This window comes from Hemisphaericaspora subhashii (assembly GCF_019202705.1).
Source record: "Hemisphaericaspora subhashii strain CBS 10753 chromosome Unknown scaffold88, whole genome shotgun sequence".
Lineage (NCBI taxonomy): Eukaryota > Fungi > Ascomycota > Pichiomycetes > Serinales > Debaryomycetaceae > Hemisphaericaspora > Hemisphaericaspora subhashii.
The window spans coordinates 1-13,335 of NW_026057221.1; the positions used below are offsets into that span (position 1 = coordinate 1).

The 13,335-nt window shown below is 35.2% G+C and overlaps 5 protein-coding genes across 5 annotated transcripts; 3 read left to right on the plus strand and 2 right to left on the minus strand. All coding sequences in view use genetic code 12, as the record gives it.

Annotated features, from left to right (window-relative positions):
- Positions 1–48: 48 nt before the first annotated feature.
- On the minus strand, positions 49–2,949 carry J8A68_001541 (RNA-directed DNA polymerase; the record flags this gene model as incomplete). Its single annotated transcript, XM_049405204.1, has 1 exon — positions 49–2,949. The coding sequence occupies one exon, from the start codon at positions 2,947–2,949 to the stop codon at positions 49–51; it is 2,901 nt and encodes a 966-aa protein (XP_049265135.1).
- Positions 2,950–3,584: 635 nt separating this feature from the next.
- On the minus strand, positions 3,585–6,482 carry J8A68_001542 (uncharacterized protein; the record flags this gene model as incomplete). Its single annotated transcript, XM_049405205.1, has 3 exons — positions 3,585–4,358; positions 4,640–5,876; positions 6,466–6,482. 3 exons carry the CDS (start codon positions 6,480–6,482, stop codon positions 3,585–3,587), a joined length of 2,028 nt encoding a protein of 675 aa, XP_049265136.1.
- Positions 6,483–6,562: 80 nt separating this feature from the next.
- On the plus strand, positions 6,563–8,779 carry DBF4 (protein serine/threonine kinase activating protein; the record flags this gene model as incomplete). The annotated part of the gene is made up of 1 exon (XM_049405206.1): positions 6,563–8,779. One exon carries the CDS (start codon positions 6,563–6,565, stop codon positions 8,777–8,779), a length of 2,217 nt encoding a protein of 738 aa, XP_049265137.1.
- Positions 8,780–9,080: 301 nt separating this feature from the next.
- On the plus strand, positions 9,081–11,612 carry IFM1 (translation initiation factor 2; the record flags this gene model as incomplete). The annotated part of the gene is made up of 1 exon (XM_049405207.1): positions 9,081–11,612. One exon carries the CDS (start codon positions 9,081–9,083, stop codon positions 11,610–11,612), a length of 2,532 nt encoding a protein of 843 aa, XP_049265138.1.
- A 214-nt stretch (positions 11,613–11,826) lies between these two features.
- Positions 11,827–13,155, plus strand: J8A68_001545 (uncharacterized protein; the record flags this gene model as incomplete). Its single annotated transcript, XM_049405208.1, has 1 exon — positions 11,827–13,155. One exon carries the CDS (start codon positions 11,827–11,829, stop codon positions 13,153–13,155), a length of 1,329 nt encoding a protein of 442 aa, XP_049265139.1.
- Between the last annotated feature and the right edge of the window lie 180 nt (positions 13,156–13,335).

Below are 13,335 nucleotides of genomic sequence, written 5' to 3' on the forward strand. Positions count from 1 at the left end.
TTTTTTTTTTTTTTTTTTTTTTTTTTTTTTTTTTTTTTTATTTATAATTTAATATTTATGTATTACATTTGGGACCGTTTTAATGATGGATCGAATCTTCTTGTCCGTTAATGGACGTAAGGCTCTTTTGTATCGTCGTCGGGTTTTCCATAGGAAGGTTATTGTCTTGATGTAACGGTCTACTGTTAAATATGTGTTGGGATTGAGGTGAGTGGTCCCTATTATGTTTCTTAATATGAAATGTTGATCTGGTGAAAAATGCTTCCATATCTTCTTTGAAACTTCACAATCTTGATATATATGGTTGGATCCGGGATTAATGATGGATTGGTCCAAGCAAAGTAAGCAGAAAGGGACATGTTTGTTGGGATATTGTGGATGTGGTTCTTTTGTGGTTTTAGAACCTAAATAACTACAATGGCCGAGATGAAACCTGTGTAGCTCTTCAATTTCTCCACTGTAGGTAAACTTGAGTTTTTTCTGAAACTTCCAGTACTTTAACCAATGTGCTGTGGTAAGCCCAAATTCATAACTAATAAGTTCCGCCGCGATTGGTTTGTTTTGTCGAAGATAATGTTTTGTCGACGTGGATGTAAATGTTGTTGGTTTTAGGGGTTGTTCGTCTAAGTCCATGAGATACCGATTGATTAACATGGGATCTGGTGGTCGTGTGATGATTGATCTTAGATCGTGTTGATCGATTTCAATGAATGAGGCATTGGTGTTGGGATGTTTGGTATAGACTAATGAGAACCATGCTTGAAGGATTGATCGCTCACTTTGAGTAAAGTGTTCATGATATTGAAATGTCGCATAGAAATCTTCAATATCTGGTCGATGAATCCTCATTCCCATTAATACTGAATACCATGGTATGGTTTTTATTTTGTTGTTGAATTCTAAATCAGATTTTGATATCATATAATGGATGACATATTGAATTTTAAAACGAAACATAATAATGGTGGGAGTTGTGTTTGTACTGGTTAGTAGTTGATAGATGAGGGTTGCTTTTCGGCCCATAAGCTGATGTTTAAGGTCGAGAAGGCCGTATCCTCCTAATTGTTGGGGAGTGATAATGGTATCCCAATCGATCCCATAAAACTTTTTGGATAATTTGGCATTAAATTTGTCGAGCGCTTTTTCTGACATCGGTTGATGGAGCTCTCGATAATATATTTTTGAATAGATATACAGGTTTATGGCTATTGTCGAGTAGGTGATTGGCCATTCCTCTATTAGACTTTTGGGGATCATATGACTGAGAAATCCTAGTTGTTTGTCCCAGTTAGTCCCTTTCTTCTCAATACCTAGATATTTAAAGTCCTGAGTCTGGATAGATAATTGTTCAAATGGTAGATTGTTTGAAGGTGCTGTTGATGAATAGTAGTATAAATTGGTTTTCTCTTCACTGATTTTACTGTTTGTGGCGATTTCGAAAAGTCTGAGTTCTCGCATAACATTTTCTTGTTCCTCAGTTGTATTCATGTAAATGTTCATGTCATCCGCAAATGATTGATATTGTATTTGAATGTTAATATGTTGCGAAAGTCGTAAAGAAAGACCTTGGGTAACTCGTTTTAATTTGTGGAAAAAGGGCTCTAGGCACAAGTTGAAGAGAACTGGGCTAAATGAAAGACCTTGTAGGATACCAATGTTGATTTTGAATGAAGGTGATTGGAAATTGTTTAAGATGATTGATGCTCTTAATTGTGTGACCGTAGACAAGATTAGTCTTCTCATGTATTTGCCTACTTTAATTTTCTGGAGAAGGTAGTAAATGTATTCGTGACTAATTCTATCAAATGCTTTATTAAGATCTAACATAAGTAGTTGAAGTTGCGGTGAGTGTTGTTTGGTGGTGAGGTCTAGTATGTTGTAGAATTCCATTATGTTTTCGTCAATTTGTCTCTCTTTAAGAAAGCCTCGTTGTGAAGGTAAGATGAGTGTATCATGAAGTTCTCGGAAGCGATCGTTGATTATACTAGATAGAATTCTTGTTAGAATATTAGTTAATGCAATGGGTCTAAAATCTTTGACGTGATTGGATTTCTTTTTGGGTTTTGGAATTATTCTTATCATTACTTCTTGCATCAGATACGGTAGGATACCTGAAGTCATGACCTTATTGAGTTGGTTCGTGATATAAGGAGCAATTATGTCCCAGTTGTGTTTGTAGAAATTCACCGTTAATCCATCGGGTCCTGGAGATTTTTTGTTATCTATTCTAAATAGTGCTTTTAAGATCTCTTCTGAGGTTATTTTTCTTTCCAATTTCAATGATTGATTTGGTGTTAATTGTATTGGAAAATCCTCTATGTATTCCTCTATGTAATTGGGTTGATAGTGTGGTAGGGGGTTGGTGTAAAGATCTTGCATGTATCTGTATGTCATATTGAGCATTTTCATTGATGATGTGGTGGTTTCTTGGTCATTACTCATAACGTGGATATATTCTTTTTGTGTCCTGCTGCCTTTGAATTCCAGATTCAAAGTTTTATACATTATTTGTGTGGGTTCTTCTTGGTGTGATTGATTTGCTAATGGTGAGTTGGATTTGTAGAGTTGAAATTCGAATTTCTTCATTTTGAGGCCATAGCCTCTGGCTCTAGAAATGAATGTATCTATTCCTGATGTCATGAATGGTTGAATAATGTGATTTGGTTCTGGAATTGGTAGTAGTTTGTCTTCAAATATGAATCTTTTAGGACCAATGTTAATAATGATATCTTTTACAGGCGTGATGATGATTGAGGTGGCGTCATGGGTGGATTTGATAATGCTACGGTGGATATTGAATTGGTAAAGACGCTCATGTAAATGTTCGCTGATGTAAATTCGGTCTAAACGTTTGCTGGTTGAGTGATGATGATTTGTTATGACAAGCTTGTAGGGTTCAATATGACGGAAGCTGTCTATGATATTTGTTGAATTTATTAGATCCTGCATTGTTGATTTAAGGTGAAGTGGTGTTTCAGAAGTAGTTTGCGAATGGATTGGTAGATTGTCAATCAATTCATTCATGGTGAAATTGAAGTCTCCTCCTATTATGAGATGGAGGTGTTGATATTTTTGATTTAATTCTTGGTGATATTCCTTCAAAAGGGGATTTAGATGCTCCAAAAATTCTCGTTTTGTTTTGTGGTCTTTGGATGGAACATATATTGAAAGAATAAGGTAGTGTTCTTGTTGTATTGTGAATAATGAATCAGTAAGGTGATTGTTGAATGGTGGTGGTAAGTTTTTACTTAGGAAGTCGCGTTCAATTGGTCTGTATCGTGATGTTATGGCTGTTTTTGAATTGTGGCTTGCTGCGATTAAATGTGTTGGATGAATAATTGATGTTTTGTTTTTTAGATCTTTAATTAATAATGGTAATTTTTTGGGTCCAAATTGAGTTTCAGATAATAATATAATGTGATGTTGTTGTGATAGGTTTTTTAAGATACTGTATTTGGTATTGTGTCTTTCAAGGTTTATCTGAAGGATGGATATTTGATTTAGTGTAGTTTTTGGTTGTTCGGATGTTGGATTAGTGTATGTCTCAGTTGAAGACAACCGAGTAGGACCCGACACGGTACTCATTATAAATTAGTTGATTGTAAAGATGAAAGAGGAGTATTAGCCTCTTCCATGAGTTTTGTTTGCTCATCAGCGTCTATGTCATCAGTGCCCATGTCTTGATCGGAATCTGAAGGATCGTTTGATGAATCAGATGAGCTTGAAGAATGTGAATCAGACATATCATAGTCGTCATCTTTCTTGTCGTCGTCTGAATCCATATTCATTGTTAATATGGTTTCAGTTGTTTCTGTGGGTTGCCATTTACTAATTAGTTGGGATGTGGAAGGAACGGTTAAAACATCTTGTGCGGTTTCTTCTGGAGTTGAAGAGGATTGAGAGGGGGATGATGTGATAGGTTGTTCATTTCTTGGATTGACATTGATGGTGGGTTGAGTATTGCTCGAAGTATTGTTGGAAGTTGTTGGTCTAGTTAATATCAGTGTTATTTTTGGTTGTTGTTGTTGTTGTTGCTGTTGCTGTTGTTGTTGTTGTTGTTGTTGTTGTTGCTGTTGTTGTTGTTTTCTTGCCTTATTAATGGCTCTAATTTCAGTTTTTGAGAGAACTCTTCTGAAGCCTTCTTTGTCAATAATATAAGTTTGGTTTGCGGTTTCATCGATAGTTACATTTTTCTTAGGAGTTGTTTTTGTTGGATTATTTTCATCATTATTTTTGTTTAAGATAGGTTGGGATGAAGTGGTGGGTTGGATTGAGGTTGTAATGGGTTGTTGATTTGATGTTTGTTGAGATGATGGTTGCAAAGTTGATTGATTAGATGATTGGATACGAGCATCTCTCTTTGCTAAACGAATTGGGCAGACTGCAGCATAGTGGTTTGGTGAAGAGCAATGGCCACATTCATGGTTGGGGCAACGGAAGCGCAGATGGCTAGTCGTTTTGCATAATCCACAGTGTGTGAGATGTGAGATTATTTCAATTTTGATCCTGTGTGTTTCTTAGCCTTTGTGGGTGTGACTTGGTCCGTTAATGAGACAAGGAGCTCAACCCTAATTTGTTGTGCAAAAGGTTGAAATACTTGATTTTTATTGCTTGGCTTGTGGAGATGGTATTTGAGAACCACCGGAGGACTCTTCTCTGGAAAGTGTTCTTTTAATAATTTATCCCAAGATTTGCTATAAGCTCCATTACAATGGAGATTCATTAAGACTAACTGATCTTGGTGTTGTTCAACTGGAATCAATTTAAGTGGTTGGCTTCTAATAGAATCATTGTCTTCTCTTTGTACTAGTTCGTCAGGAATTAACATTGGTTCGCTCATTACTGCGGTAATGAATTCTTTGACATTTAAGGTTTGTTGAATCTTTTGAAAAAATGGAGTAGCTACCGTAATCATTTGGGAGTTTTCAACAGCAACATCAATAATTTGCAAATATTCTAATTCGGCCCTTCTTAAGTTTTGGAGTTTCATTGCCTGACCATAGTCACTATTATCTGTTTTCTCTTCTTCGGTTAATTGATTGATTTTATTTTGGTTTACTGGGTCTTTTTTATCGTTTTTAGTTTTTTCCAATTTTTTTTGTAATTTGTTAATTTTATCAAGATTAGATGTGAGGTCGTTCTCAATCTCTTGGATTTTGCTTAAGCAATGATGGTACATGATGCGAGTAAGTTCATGAGGTGTGTAACAGTCATTTGGATTTTTAAGTTTAATACTCATTTGGTTGTGATTGTACGTTTCTGCATAATAAAAATTTTTGATATCTTTGGAGGTCTCATTCATCCGTTCAATGTGTCCTTGTTGCTGTAAAGGGTTTAACTTTGAAAGGAAATGTTTTTCGTAATATTGAGCAAGGAATTCATCTCTGTCTTTTCCAATTTTGTATTTTTCAATTAATTCATCAGTTAACTCAGGAAGTTCAGATCCTGATTTTGATTTCTTTCTGGGGTTGTTGCTGGCTCTAGCAGTTTCGTTGTTAGCTCCAGCAGCTTCACTGTATGACATACGAGGTTGACTAGGGTCTTTGGTACGTTCCAAATTGTTGTTACGGCCAACTGTGTTGATTCCACGTTCCTGAGAATCAACAACTGCCACATTTTCGCCTCCGTCCATATCTTGGTCAATAATCATCAGATTTTCACCAGGAGACTCGGAATCGACTCCTTTATCCGGCGGGACTTCATTTCTGACCCTTGCAGGTTCTTGGTAAGCTTGGTGTTCACTAGTTTTCAACAACTTCAATATTGAACGAAATAGGATTTTTAAGAAATCATTATAAAAGAAAGCCGAATTTTCGAAAACTGGGAATTGGGTACTCTGGCCGAGCTGGTCTAAGGCGCCAGGGTAAGGTCCTGGTCTCTTCGGAGGCGCGAGTTCGAATCTCGCGGGTATCATTATACACACCAGCAATTCCCTTTCATTTATTTTTTTTTATTTTTGGTTTGCCTGAGATATAGAATTGATGGAATATTCATTGGATCAATTTCTAGAGCTGTAGGATTAGTATAAGAGGTCGTACTTTCGATGTATATGACGCGAACAGGGGAAATGGTTTATAAGGTTTTTTTTTTGTTTACGTTTCCAGTGCGGCGCACCAGAGTATAAAATTTTAATTGTCCATGCGTTTACTTGTAGTGTCTATCTTTATTGCTACGCTTAAGATCATCTCATTTAATGAAAAGTTACTAAAAGTAAGCAATGCATGGTTAACTTCCAAAGGATGTTAGTTTAATTAAATTTTACAATAAAAAATGAAAAAAATACACGAAAAGTTTTTCATTTAATAAAATTTTAGTTACACAATAAAAAACAAATAAATTAAATTTATAATTTTTTTTTTTCGTGTTTCTCCTTCTCTCTCTCATTCTCCAATCATTCAATTTACAACCACAAGCTTAATCAATAGTAAGGATTTTAATAGATATCAAACTAAAACTAATATCCACATAGTAGTAGTAGTCATATACTAATTACATCATATAATGCAATTAAGAGAAAATGTCAGAAAATATCAATAATCATAATACAATATCACCAACAACTATGGCAACAACAACAACACCATCTGTTGCTCAACCAGGTAGTGCATTAAAGAAGAATTTCAACTCATTACTAACCAAACCAAGACCACCATTGAGACCAGCAAACATTAATATACCATCACCATTGCATAAACGAGCTAAATTGAATCTGGGAGATCCTTCACCACGTAAACTTACAACTACAAATCAATCTCCATTAGGAAAAAAATCAACAACTGTTGCAAATTTAAAGTCACCTTCCAAAGTAGCTACTACAACAACAACAATTGAAACTACTACAGCTATTACTAAAGCTGAAAAGGTAGAGACCCAATCTGCTTCAACAATTGCTCCCTCTGCTAATGATGAAATATCAACAACGTCAACATTTCTGCCAGTCAATTATGAATTGCAAGAGGTCAGTGAAGAACAATCAGAACAAGCAAATCAAGAGATTATTGATCTAACGAAGCTAGAGGAAGATAGTACTGAACAAATCTCACATGAAAATAAAGAATTGCAAAATTCGACTAAAATAAACACGGTCCCAACTTTGCAACCAACAACAGAGAAGCATTTGCATAATCAATTGAATAAATTACCAAATCGATTCAATCATAAAGAAACAGAAACCACAGTTTCTGTCAAAACCCAAATACACATAGACAGAGATATTTCTATTTCTACCAAGAAAGTTGAAAGACAGACTCAACCAAAAAAACAAAAGGATGTTGTAGTTCAGCATCAACAACTTCATAACCATCATAATAACCAACATCAAGAGCAACTGCAACAACAGCCGCAATCGAGAGCAGTTGGTAGATTGGTTGGTGAAGAATTTCTTAAATGGCAACAAACATGGAGAAAAATTATAAGCGAATCAGCAGTCTATTTCGAAGGTATACAAGAATGTAATCGAAAACAAATGTCTGACTATAGAAGAGCATCCACGTTATTAAAACTGGTCGGATGTGAAATAGCTCCCTTTTATGATAATAATGTCACCATTATTGTTTCAAGACGTCCATATGATTCTAATAAAACTTATCCATCAAATGATATATTCTCAAATGTTGCAAATTTTAAAATAAAGGTCTGGAATTATGATAAAGTATTCCGATTCTTGGAAAATTTGGGAATTAATATATCTACTGGAATTGATGAATATGCAATTAATACTCAAAATATTTTACCTGCTTCATTAACTACTGATCTGACAAATAACAAAAAGAGTAAAGATAATTTACATAATTTATTAAAAGATGAAAAAATCTTTGGATCAACAGATAGAGATCCAAATGCTAAACGTGATGATTTACATTATTTTGGAAAGAATTATTTATATGTCTATGATCTTTCTCAAAAAGTCCGTCCAATCGCTATTCGTGAATGGAACGATGATTCATATACTACATTAAATATGACTTTGGATGGTAGATGTCCATTTGTATCAGATCCTTCAGATGTTAATTCTGAACGACAAAGATTAAGAAGAAAAAGAAAATTCGAGGCTTCTCAAGAATATAGATCTTTGTTGAAAAAGGCAACGTATAATATCATGAATAACATCAAGAATGGTGGAGTCTCAATGACTGTCTCAGGCTTCAGTGGGACTAGTACCAGTACGGATAAGGCCCATGAAGAAGATCATAATGCCACAGTTATTCAAAATTCATCTAGTTCCAAAAAATTGGAAACCAAAGAAGACGAAGAAGAACAAGATGATTCAACTGGAGGAGAAATTATACCTGAAGTGATCACTTCCCAATCTAGATTCATCCAACCTCATATTCCACGCTTAATTAGAAATTCATCTTGCTTTCAATCCAACACCAAACCATTTGATATATTTGCTGCATCTGGATATAATGGTGCTTCTAATGCCGTTCCATTCTCCTTGGATTCTAATCTCAATAGTAATGCCGCGGGTGGTAATGGATTAGGACCAATGGTTTCACAAGTCCCATCGATCAATTTGAATAATCTAAAGAGAAGAATTATTATGAAGAAAAGAAAGACTTCTCCACTGGAAAAACAACAAAAAGATAATCAACGTGAATTAAATCCAGGATATTGTGAGAATTGTCGTGTTAAATATGATTGTTTTGATGATCATATCCTTAGTAATAGACATCGTAATTTTGCTTGTGATGATGATAATTTTAAGGATATTGATGAGTTGATAGCTACTTTGAATGAAAGTAAATCCTTAGGTTACGTTACTTATAATGGGGATTAATATATTAATAGCTAGCCACCATACATATCTTCTATTTACAGTTCTGTGTTGTAGTTGTCATTTGTAAATCAAAACTTGTGTTGCATATTTTCGCAGTCAAATATTTTTTAACAATTTATCTAAGGGGTGTGGTGAGAAATTCNCTTGTGTTGCATATTTTCGCAGTCAAATATTTTTTAACAATTTATCTAAGGGGTGGGAAAAAAAAATTATCCGAAGCTGAAAAAAATTCTTTTCTATCTAATGCATCTTCATCAGTGTACACTACTCTTCTTTTCATAACCAATAAGGAAGAATAACAATGTTAGCATCACATATACACAGATGTACTAGATATGCATCTATTCTACGTTCCACCAAGAGTTTAGTATATCAAACTAGGTTGTACTCAGACGATTCCAATAATTCTGGAAAGCCAAAAACCAATAGATTTGCTCAGCAATTCGGAATCCCAAGCAGAAATAACAACCAAAACTCAAATTATAACAGACATGGTCAAGATGGTGGCAATTACAGGCCAAGAAGGGAACCGAGCCAAGGATATTCAGGTAACAATGCCCCTTCTCAATCAAACTACTCATCTCCTAACAGAAACACATCCTATGATAGATCTCCGCCAAACAGGGATCAGGCACCACAATATAGGAATCAGCAACAGAGCTATAGACCCAGAAATGAGGGATATTCACAAAATGGTGGTTCATACCAACAATCTGGCTCCAGACCTCCACAGAATCAATATGGCTCCAGACCTCCACAGAATCAATATGGCCAAAGACCTCCACAGAGCCAATATGGCCAAAGACCGCCACAGCAGCAAAATGTTGATAGACATGCCCAGAGTCCAAGACCTCCACAGAATCAACCATCACAGAATCAAAGTGCCAGCCCCAGCAAACCTCCACCCGCACATTACCCTCGTAATTTTTTTATGACGTCAAGGAATCCAAAGAGGAGGACTAAGACGAATAAGATACGTAAACCACTTGTTAAGATCCATTTACCTCCCTTCGTCTCCGTATCCAACTTAGCCACCATCATGCAGGCTCCTATTAAGGATGTATTTAAGAAATTAGAAGGGTTGGGATTTGAAGATATCAGACATGATTATTTACTTGATCGAGACAATGCGGCTTTGATTGCTGATGAATATAATATCGAAGTTTTAGTTTCTGAAAAAGATGACCAACATGAGGATCTTTTCCCAGCTCCTGTGAATGAAAAACTCTTAAAAGAAAGACCACCAGTTGTTACAATCATGGGTCATGTTGATCATGGTAAGACGACAATTTTGGATTATTTACGAAAAGCCAATGTTGTAGCTCAAGAATTTGGTGGGATTACTCAACATATTGGTGCGTTTTCTGTCATAACTCCAATGTCAAAGAAGAAGATTACTTTCTTGGATACACCAGGACATGCTGCATTCCTTAAGATGAGAGAAAGAGGGGCAATTATTACCGATATTGTTATTTTAGTCGTGGCTGCGGAAGATTCAGTCATGCCCCAAACTGTTGAAGCTATCAAACATGCCAAAAAGTCAGGTGTGGCTATGATTGTGGCTATCAACAAGTGTGATAAACATGGAGTTGATATCGATAAGGTGTTGGCTGATCTTTCTAGACATGAGGTTGATATTGAAGATTATGGTGGTGAGACTCAAACTGTTCGTATTTCTGCCAAAACGGGAATGAATATGGATAAATTAGAAGAAGCAGTTATTACATTGAGTGAATTATGTGAATTCAAAGCAGAACATACTGGTATTCCAGCCGATGGTTGGATTATTGAATCTCAAGTTGTAAAAGGACTCGGAAATCTGACAACTGTGTTAGTTCGTAGAGGAAGTCTTAAGCCTGGGGATGTTATCGTCGCTGGTCAAACTTACTGTAAGATTAGAGGTATGAGAGATGAAAATGGTAAACCTGTCAAGATTGCTGGTCCATCTGCACCTGTCCAAATCTGGGGTTGGAAAGATTTACCAGATAGTGGTGATCAAGTAATACAAGCAAAATCGGAAGCGATAGCTAAGAAATGTGTTGACTATAGAATAACCAAAGCCAAAGAAATTGAAGCAGCTAGAGACATTGAAGTTATTAATGAAAAGAGACTTGATAATCTTAAGGAATCTGAACGTCTTGAAAAAATCGCGAAATTGAAGAAAGCTGGATTAGATGCTAGTGAATATGAAAAGGAAGAAGAGGACAGTGTCAAACAATGTAGATATATCATTAAAGCCGATGTGTTTGGATCAGCAGAAGCAATAGAAGAGAGTATTTCTGGTTTGGGTAATGAAGAAGTTAAATCTGTCGTTGTTTCTCATGAAGCAGGTGCTCCAACTGATGGAGATATTGAATTGGCCAAGACTACAGGTGCTAGTATACTTTGTTTTAATATTAAAGTTCCTAAACCAATAATGCAAAAAGCAGAAGCAGCAAAAGTTTCCATTAGCGAACATAATGTTATCTATAGATTGATTGAACAAGTAACAGAAGAATTAAATGCTCAATTGAAACCAAGAATTGAGGTTAAGACATTGGCTGAAATTGAAGTTAGGCAAGTTTTCGAAATCAAAGCCAAAGGTTCTAAAGTCAAAGTTGCTGGGTGTAAGGTTAATACTGGATCTCTCCAGAGATCAGCTAAGGTTATGGTATTTAGAAACGATAAGGAAGTTTACAAGGGAACATTATCTACTTTGAAACAAAATAAAGATACTGTACTGGAAGTTAAATTAGGTCAAGAATGTGGTCTTTCATTCGAAGGTTGGGAAGAGTTTGAAGAAGGTGATGTTATTAAAGTTTATGAAGAAATTGAACATAAACGATACTTGTAAGTAAAGTAATAGTTATTATATAGTAAAATCTTGTATATAATTACATAAATAAACTATTTATTTATTTATAAACTGGCTTGCTCATACTGGAGTCTCTCTATTAGGTTCTGATGGGCAAAAAAAAAAAAGTTCTAGAATCTCATCTCAATTTGACCTACCAATCATCTTTCCCATCATATACCAATTGACGGTAGTAGCTAAACAACTCCAAATCATGTCATCGCACGACGAATACTCTTCAGATGAAGAAGAATTATTTGATGAATCCCAAAAATCAGATGTCTTTTTAGGATTTGTTGATGCTCCAATTGTATCCAATCAAGAAGGTCCAGAAGACAATGATCTTCCAACCATTGAAGATACATTTATTGGTGGACAACCAATATGGCTCAATCCAAACTCCACACCTAAAGAAAGTTCGTTGACTTGTGACAATTGTCAAAAAAAGATGGCATTGCTTCTACAAGCTTTTGCGCCCATGGATGGCAAACTTTATGACAGAGTGATTTATGTATTTGGTTGTAAGAATACTGCTCAATGTTCTAAGAAAAAGGGAAGTATAAAAGCCATTAGAGGGATTATAAAGGATCAAGAAACTATAAATAAAATCAAACAGGAAACTGAAGAAGCTGCAAAGAAGGATTTAGATGAGAAATTGAAATTAGATAATCAAAAGAAATTGCAAATTGAATTAACCAAGGATTTATTCAAGAAATCAGATGATAAACCATCTGAAAATCCATTCGGTGGATCCAATCCTTTCGACACCAAATCTAGCAATCCATTTAGTTCTGGAGGTGGTCTGAATCCATTTGAAGCAAATCCATTTGGAAAATCCAAAGAAGAAACCACCAGTACCAAAAAACCAGAATCATATGCATCAGTGGCTTCAAAGAATGTTCCAAAAACCAAACCTACCAAAAAAACACTCTCATCTAATCTTCCAGAATATAATGGTTCATTTGTTTATGTGGATACTGAAAAATTTAAGAAAATCGACAATGATCCAGAATTGGAAAAATATAAACATTTAATAGACATGGATGTAGAAAAGGACAATGAAGGCTCATCCAGCAACAAAGGTAATAGAAGAGGATCTTCATCTTCTGCTGTATTGGATCCTCAAAGAACTAAAATATACAATATGTTGGATGATAAATATTTTGAAGCATTTGCAAATACAGTCAAACATAATCCTGGTCAAGTTTTAAGATATAATTTAGGTGGAAAGCCATTATTATATAATGGAAGAGATGAAATAGCGAAGAAATTTTTAAGTAAACCAGTCAATATTCCAAGACCAGGGTTTAATCCTTCTTCAGAACGTCAATTTGAATTACAATTGATGCCAAAGGCAATTATCGATTTGGAACAGATTAATGATAATGATATTCAAATTGCTGATATTCTTAATGGAATGTCTTGGGGTACTATTATAGTTTGTACTGATGTTGAAGATTATATGCCAGAAGAAGAGTTTGATGAGAATAATGTTGCATATATCGAAGAATGGTGCGGTGTTCAATGGGAAGAAAGTGTCTAGAGTTTGTAGTTAACAGTAGACAATTTGTTTATACAAAAAACCAGGGCTAAAATGTGACGGGTTTTAGGGAGAATAATCTCATCCGAAACCCTCTAGTCCATCAATCTTGTAGATGATATAAGACTAACGATAAGGTTCTAGTCTTCCTCTGACAAAACTAATAAGAGTGAAGCAGGAGTG